Source organism: Narcine bancroftii, chromosome 2 (genome assembly GCF_036971445.1).
Source record: "Narcine bancroftii isolate sNarBan1 chromosome 2, sNarBan1.hap1, whole genome shotgun sequence".
Lineage (NCBI taxonomy): Eukaryota > Metazoa > Chordata > Chondrichthyes > Torpediniformes > Narcinidae > Narcine > Narcine bancroftii.
The window spans coordinates 139,916,237-139,925,001 of NC_091470.1; the positions used below are offsets into that span (position 1 = coordinate 139,916,237).

The following is an 8,765-nucleotide window of genomic DNA, read 5'->3' on the forward strand; positions in this document are numbered from 1 at the left end:
AATAAAGTCCCAGCCCTATGATTCCAACCATATAACCCCGACCACGTTTCGGACAGCCCCTTTCTGCACCCCCTCTCAACTCTCTTTATATCCTTCCGGTAATTTGGCAATGCCTTTTGCAACTTCAGTGTGACATCTGTGACAAAGTGTATAGATATGTTTTTGGGAGCTAAATTGGGAAAGGTGTGTTAGAGTCGGTCACATGCAAACAATTTAAACAGATCTTATTTGAAATACTGCAAATGCTAGACATATCGGCCTTTGCAAGAGCTTTGGAGAGTGCCCAAGAGACTTCACTAATGGATTGTTGTTTACAATAAGGCAACTGATGAAAGAGCTTGTCGGAGCCGCAGATTATTTGGAGCTGTTCTAAGAGGGTCATGTGGTTTTGCAAGTAGAGAGTGTAAAACTGTGTGTGTGTGTGTGTGTGTGTGTGTGTGTGTGTGTGTGTGTGTGTGTGTGTGTGTGTGTGTGACTGAGAGAGAGAGTGAGTGAGAGAGAGAGAGAGGGAGATGGAGGGAGGGAGAGAGAGAGGCAGGGGAGGGAGAGGGGGAGGGAGAGGAAGAGATAGGGGAGAGATAGGAGAGAGAGAGGGAGCGAGCGAGAGGAGAGAAAGGACAGAGGGGAGAGAGAGAGAAAGAGTGTGTGTGTCTGAGAGAAGAGAGAGAGAGAGAAAGAGAGAGAGAGAGAGAGAGAGAGAGAGAGAGAGACTGCTGATTTGTCTGCAGTGGCTTTTCGAAGTTTGTTTGAAACCCCATTTTGAAGACAGCTCGCGAGTCTGAGTTTAAAGCCCCTGTGGTCCATAGGAGAGGAGAGGGCCGACATGCCAAAGGCCTTTATCTACATGTGAGTTAACTTTCATGGAATTGGGTAACATGACTCCTAAATCCCCTTTGCACGCCTTATTTTGATTAGTCCTTCCAAAACGTGGTGACTCACATTTAACTACATAACGTTCACAACACGGAAACAAGCTTCATGGCCCTTCCGGCCCGCACGAGCCAAGCCCCTCGCTCTGGTCCCACCTACCCTGCACCTTGCCCCATAACCCTCCATTTCATGCCCGTCCATAGACTCAGACCCGTCTAATGTTGCCTTCAACAGCAAAACAGACCCTGCGCCATCCTTTCTCCCAGACGCTCATTCCAATGCTCTCTGAGTGAAGAGGTCCCCTCCCCTCACGTAAACTTTAGTCCCTTAACTCAAGACCTCTTTTTTCGATCTCTCCCACCCTCAAGGCAAAAATCCTATCCACATTATCAAATCCCCCCTTCTGTGCCCCTTATCTGCTCAGTCTAGATTATGAAACCCAAGTGAATCTTCCCTGCTCTCTCTCTCCCTCTCTCTACCTTGTTGAGATCCTTCCTTGAATTCGGTGACACAGTACTCCAAATATGGCCTCACCGATGCCTTGTACAGTCTCAACATCACCTTCCAAATCTTGTATTCTATGCTTTGATCCATAAAGGCCCAGTGGGCCAAAAGCCTTCTTCACCACCCCATCACATGGGATTCTACCTTCAGGGAACGATACACCGTTATTCCTAGATCTTTCTGCTCCTCTGCGTTTCCCAGTGCCCCCCCCCCCCCGTTCATTATTTCCATCCTGGTTTGATTCATCCTTTTAAAATGACAGGCTTCACACATTTAAGTCCATCTGCAATCTTCGAAGCAGTCCAAATCCTCCTGAAATCCTTGAAAACCTTCTTCACTGTCCACAATGCCAACTATCGTCTGCATATTTACCACACCATCATCCAAATCATTAACGTAAATGGCAAACAGCAAGGGACCCAATACCAATCCCTGAGGTGCACCGGCCTATCTGCTTTAAAGTGTTTGTGATCTAATCTAACAAACCTTTCCCAATTTATCTCCCAAAATCATATCTATATACTCTGTCACACCTTCCACCGTGCACCTCGACCCCTCTCCCTTAACTAGTTATCCCTTCCTCTCTCCACTTAGCTTAGACTCTTCTCACCTCCCCTACAGTTTCCCTCCCCTCTCCACCTTTCATCTCCCACCCTCACCATCCCCCATACCCCCTTTAGTTTGGACACCGCTCATGTTCCCCTCCCCACCTTGATGAAGGGCTCCAGTCCGAAACATTGGTGATATATCCCCACCGTTGCGACATAAAGGCACTGTTTGACCTTCTGAGTTTCCAGTTCCTTCCTCTCTCCACCTTGACCCCTCCCCTTTAACAAGTTATTCTAGTTTCTATTTGTGTGTGTTTTTTTCACTGAACCACTGGCGTCAACAGAATCCTGTGTTTTACCCATGTAACATTTGAAAATTTAAACATTCGTGGTATTGTATGACAATTTTTTAATTACATGCATGGAAATTAAAAAAAAAGATATATTGAAAAATGATATCCTGAAAACAGGAAACAATGAAGTCAAAAATCATAAGATATTAAAACAATAAATTGTAAAATTCATTGTGTCACTCAATAACAAAATGGTGGAAAGTCAAAACAATAGAAACGCAACCCACATTAAATGAGGAAAGGGCTTGGAATGATGAAATAGAAAAATTCAGACAACACAACAATTCAAATGCACAAAACGTAGATAACATGAAAACACAAAGTAATGACATCTGTAAATTATATAATGTCACGAAATATTGGAAACATGAATCAATTCAATCATGAAATCTTGGAAACATGAATCAATTCAATCATGAAATCTTGGAAACATGAATCAATTCAATCATGAAATCTTGGAAACAATCAATTCAATCATGAAATCTTAGAAACATGAATCAATTCAACCATAAAATATTGGAAAGATGAATCAATTCAGTCATGAAATCTTGCAAACATGAATCAAATCAATCTTGAAAATTTGGAAATATGAATCAAATCAATCATGAAATCTTGGAAACATGAATTAATTCAATCATGAAATCTTGGAAACATGAATCAATTAAATCATGAAAGCTTGGAAACATGAATCAAATCAATCATGAAATCTTGGAAACATGAATCAATTCAATCATGAAATCTTGGAAACATAATCAATTCAATCATGAAATCTTAGAAACATGAATCAATTCAATCATAAAATATTGGAAAGATGAATCAATTCAGTCATGAAATCTTGGAAACATGAATCAAATCAATCTTGAAATCTTGGAAACATGAATAAATTCAACCATGAAATCTTGGAATTATGAATAAATTCAATCACATGAAATCTTGAAAACATTAATTAATTAAATCATGAAATAATGGAATCACAAGATCATGAAATCTTGAAAACACAGAAATCATGAAATTATAACACTTGAAATCATAGACCAGGTGAGGTTTGCGGAGAATTCACTTCCTCTCGGCAGCTCCAGGGATTGGACTAGCGCGGGATGCAACAAGCCTGCCCCTGCTCCCACTGTCGGTTCAGTCAAATCGTTTGCGGTAACTGTCCTGAAATGGAAGTGGGTGTGGGGGGGGGGGGGGGGGTGGAGGGGAGGTGAAGAATATTTGAGATCGCACTCTTTTCTTGGAATGGTTACAAACGAGCAGGCCATTCGGCCCGCTGTCTCCGTGCTGGTACCCAAATCTCGGCCCCTTGCGCCCGTCGCATCACCCTTTACTCCCTGACCATACCTGGGTCTGGCCGAAGCCTCATAAATGTGATGTATCACCTCTGACAACCCATTCCCAGCGCCCCCACCCTCAGTGCTTCTTAAAACTCCGCTCCCATCTCACCCTTGACGACAAGGGGGAGGTATTTTTTTTACAATCGGGATAAGATTCTGCCTGCCCATCTCCTGATTGGGATTCCGCACGACCTCTAATTCTCCAGAGAAAAGGTCTGTTTGGTTCCGGTTAAATGTCCCACCCGCTCCCGCTGAAAATGCTCCCGTCCCTCCAAACCCGTCCCGTCCACGGACCCCTCTCGTCAACATTCCCCACGTCCCGTTAGATCCTTCCCGCCACTGCCCCTTCCTGCCCACTTTCCCACGGCCCTCCAGACCCGTCCCGTCCACGGATCAGTCCCGCCCACCATCCCCACGTACTTCCAGATCCGCCCCGTCCACGTTCACGTCCCGCCCACCTGACCCACGACCCTCCCAACCCATCCCATCCATGAATGGGCATAAATGTCCCAACCACACCAGGCTTACCTTCGCTTTCCAGACGAGAATTGACACAAACATTCCGTAGACGATACTCTTGCAAGTCAGGATCAGATAATTTAATTTACCGATTTCCATGGTCTGAATCTTATCTTCTGCAAGGGAAACAAAATATATATATTTGAAGAGGATCTACGCAGGGTAGCAAATTACGAAAAACGTTAAGATATGGGGGGATCATAGAAAAATATTTGAACAAACGCATGGGTAGGACGGGTTTAGAGGGATGTGGAGCAGGTGTGTTTGTTTTACACGGAGAGTTGTGGGTGCCAGAAATGCCTTGCCAGGGATGCTGGTGGTGGTTGGAACATTAGGAGCATTTAAGAAAGGCACATGGATAGATCTAGAGGGTTATGGGGTAGGGAGGGTTTCCATATAACAATAACAGTACGGAAACAGGCCATCTCGGCCCCTTTAGACCGCATCGATTAAGTGATCGCCTCTAGTCCCGCCTACCCGCTCCCTGTCCATAACTCTCAATCCCCTCACATTCCATGCACGTATCCAACCTTCTCTTAAATGACCAAATTGACCACCTCTTCCAGAAGGTCATTCCAGTCAGCCTCCTCCTCTGGAGCGATGCCCCCTCTCATGTTACTTCTAAACTTTCGCTCCCTGGCCCTTAACTTGTGACCCCTCCTTCCAATCTCACCTACCCTCAAGGGGAAGAGCTTATTCACATCTATCTATCTCTCATAATTTTAAATACCTCTGTCAAATTCAACCCCTCAAAATTCTACGCTCCAATGAATAAAGACCCAGTCTACTCAATCTTTCTCTGTGTTCCAGATACTGTAAACCAGGCAACATTTTAATAAATCTCTGCCCCATCTCCACCTTATTGAGATCCTTCCTGTAATTTCGTGACCAGAACCACACTCGATATTCCAAATGTGGCCTCACCAATGCCTTGAATAGTTTCAACATCACCTCCCAGCTCCTATATTCTTTGCTTTGATTTATAAAGACCAGCGTACCAAAAGCCTTATTCACTACTCTATCTACATGAGAATCCACTTTCAAAGAATGACAAACCATTAATTCCAAGATCACTCTGCATTCCTCAATGCCTTTCCCCTTCACTCCATATGTACTGTTTTGATTATTCTTCCCAAATTCTTTCAGCCCGCTCTTCTAAGCAAGTCTAAATCCTTCTGTAGTCCCTGAAAACTGCCCATAACTCCTATTTTCGATCTTTTCTGAAGGAAAGAAATAGGTTGCGAACCACTGGTTTAATGCTTTGTTTCAAGAATAGACGTGTAGGCACTGCATCGAGGGGCCGAAGGGCCTGCCGCCGGGCTGGAGGCTTCTATATTGGAAAGGAGTGGGTCTGACTGTGACTGGTCGAGTGTGGGCGCTCATGACTGACTGGCGAGGCAGGCTCGATGGGCTGAGTGGCCTGTTGCCGCTCACGTTCGTGGTCGATGCTGCATCGGCGTCACGGAGAGCAGGCGGCTGGAGGACTCACCTTTGCTTAAACCGCACGTGTCTGCAAAAGGAAATATAAAGACGTTTAGTGAGCATCTAAACGCAGGAGGGAGAACTGACCTCAGGTGTATCGCGGAGCGCTGCCTTAGGAACGCGCAGACGGATTCAGCCCAGACTGGACCACAGGGTGGGCGGACGGGGACCAGAAGAATTGGCCTCCAACTTTGCACGCAGGAGAGCTAGGGAGCTCCTCGGCTGGGGTGGGGAACGGGTCACGGCGTGGACAGAGCACGTGGAGGTCAGGAGGGATGGAGACGAGGATCCCACAGTACCTACCGCGCACCAGTGGGGAGAGCAACAGGAATCCTCGCTGGACGTCCTAACCTGGACCAATGAGTAGGCGTAGGGATCGCCGATCTTCCCTCTGGAGGGCGACCGTCCTTCGCAGAACTAGACAGCACAGTGCAGGCCATTTGGCCCAAGGCGTTGTATACCTAACAAAACCGAAACCCTGTCTTCCTCCCTTCACGTTGTCCCGATCTCCTCTGGAGTTTGCTATTCCTGCTCCGGGAAACAGGAGCTGAGTCTCCACTCCTCTCTACTCCACTTGTAGACCCTTTATCAGGACTCCTCTCATCCTTGTACACCCAAAAGGGAAACGACCCAGCTCTGCTGACGTTGCCCTCATGAGACTTATTTTCCAAACCAAGTAACATCCTGATGAATCTCCTCTGCACCCTCTCCATATCTTCCACGTCCTTTCTATAAGATGTAGACAGGATAGGGAGTTGGGAGATGAGCTGTGGACGGTGTAGAAGGTTTTCAGTGGGATACAGACAGGATGGGTGTTGGGACAGGCGTTGTGGACGATGTAGAAGATTACAACGGGATATAGCCAGGACGGGAGTTGGGAGAAGCGTTGTGGGCAGTGTGTAAGGGTACAACAGGATACAGACAGGGCTGAGACTTTGGAGATGCGTTGTGGGCAGTTACATCAGGATGCGGGGAGGGGCTGAAAAGTGGGTAGGGGTGGGGCAGTGGTTTCGCAAAGGTCAGGAAGGGCAGGGCATTGACAACACCTCCGAAGGGGGAAAAGTCCTCTTGCCACACAGTGGGACACTCTCAGTGTTGCAGAGTTTTGTGTTGTGTATTGGCCTATATGTTGTGCGGTTTTATGTTAAAAGGTGACAGTTTGCCCAAGTGAGACAAGGTGAAGGTGGACTGCTGATAGAATGGGAGAGGGACTGAGCATGTGCAGAAAATGATCTAGAAATTTCTGGACTTGGACGATAAACCACCACTGGGTGGTGCTGTGGAGTGGAAGGAGGCCCAGAGCATGAGTCATGGTTTGGAGGACAGTTTAGAATGTTGGGCATTTTAAAAGGGATGAACATTCTGAAGGCAGCCAGAAGGATCCAGACCAAACCAATGGTTCCTCTCTCTACAGCAACACAAGACAACTTTGAATTTTGTGCTCTCTCTCACTCTCAAAGATGTTTTGACTTGAGTTTACCAAACAAACTGAATTTTGTTTATGATCTTTGCTTCGCTTGAGATCGAAGTTTTGTGTGTTTTGTGTTTGTTTTGTGTCTAAGTTTTTCTGTGGGCTGGTTGGAAATATAACTTTGACTTTAATTACATATTTTATATTTAGGCTGGGGTATTTATTAATTCTATACGGTTATCGAGATTTGCACAGTAACCAGTAGGCATTGTTATAAAAGGGGTTTTTCTGAATTAAGGTGAATTTTTGTTAATAAAATGTTTGTTCATCTTTACCCCTGTGTGATATGCCTTCTTTATGGTTGCTGGTTTGATCTTGTAACAGCAGCGATTGCAAACCATCTCGAACGGGGCCAGGCCAGTGGACGTGCCACCCGAGGGCAAGGATAGCAGAGCTGGGACGTTTCTCTTCGGAATGGGGAAGGACGGGAGGAGGCCCGATAGAAGCATAGACAGGGGTGCGTAGTGGACAGTGAGCGCATGTTTATTCCCCCCAGGGATGGAATATTAGAGGCATGCAAGTGACTCTGAGACGGGCACATGGGGAACTCTGGAGGGTTACCAGGTGAGTATATATTGTTGTGTCTGCACCACATCGAGGGCCAAAGGGCCTCTTCTATGCTCCAACGTGCGACATTCCCTGCTCATCTAGATTTCCCCGCGCACCCCACCGGAAAAGGGGGAAACTCGACACCTACCCACGTCGATGTTAACGCTGGCGTCGAACCTCTTGGGGTTCGATCCACTTTGGTAGTGGTCCACCTTGCAGCGCAGCCGTCTGCTTCTCTGGTAATCTTCCAGGGACAGGTAGAGGTGGCTGGCGATGCTGAAGGTCCTGTTTCCGTCGCTGCTGACCGACTCGGCATCGCTCTGCACCCTGGTGTCATTGTCGGCCAGGTTTGCGTCGTCGATGGCCCAACTGATCCTGACGTTGTCCGGGTAGAATCCGCTAACGACGCACACGGCCGATGCCCGTTGCCACTCCTGCAACTGGCGTAGAGAGGGCGGCAGCAGGACCACGTTCGGGTCCTTCAGCGGCAAGGAAGTATCTGGAGAGGCAGAAGAGTCCCGGAGTAAGACGGAGGGAGGGGCGAGACAGGCCCTTCGGCTCAACCTACCTGCGTCCCATGTCCCATCTACCTGCGTTGGTCCACATAACCCGTCAATACGGTAGATGTATCCGTTCACAATGTCCCACCGCACTGGTCCCACTTTCCCCTCGTCCTTCTACACCCGACCTATCCAGGCATCCATCTCACCCTCCTGCCCCACATCCCTCTAAACCCGTCCTATCCAAGGATCCGTCCAACTTGCCTGCCCACGTCCCTCTGCACTGGTCAAATCCGTCCCACCCACCTGTCCCACGTCCCTCTTCACGCGTCCTATCCACGGATCCATTCCACTCATTCGCCCCATATACGGCCAGTCCGACTTACAACCGATGCGACATACGTCCACCCGCACATACCACCGATAAAAAGATACAAAAGACGCTTTTTGGGTGAACGTAGGGGCTTATCTATGGAAACAACGTCTATGGCACAGGTGCACAACACCTCGCGAGGGCTGGGCTCATTGGCCGTCATGTTGTATTTGACAAACTATACCTACAAACGCGCCCCTTCCATGGCTCTGTCCACAATGTCCCATGTGCATTAATCCCACGTGCGGCCCCAAATCTGGAG

The 8,765-nt window shown here is 47.4% G+C and overlaps 1 gene segment (V, D, J or C); it reads right to left on the reverse strand.

Moving 5' to 3' along the window:
• Positions 1-3,103: 3,103 nt before the first annotated feature.
• The window catches only part of LOC138752947 (M1-specific T cell receptor beta chain-like), a 14,109-nt gene continuing 8,447 nt past the window's right edge, over positions 3,104-8,765 (reverse strand). The window contains 4 exon segments of the C gene segment in view: positions 3,104-3,433; positions 4,138-4,244; positions 5,618-5,638; positions 7,779-8,129. Coding sequence covers positions 3,407-3,433; positions 4,138-4,244; positions 5,618-5,638; positions 7,779-8,129 — 506 coding nt within the window.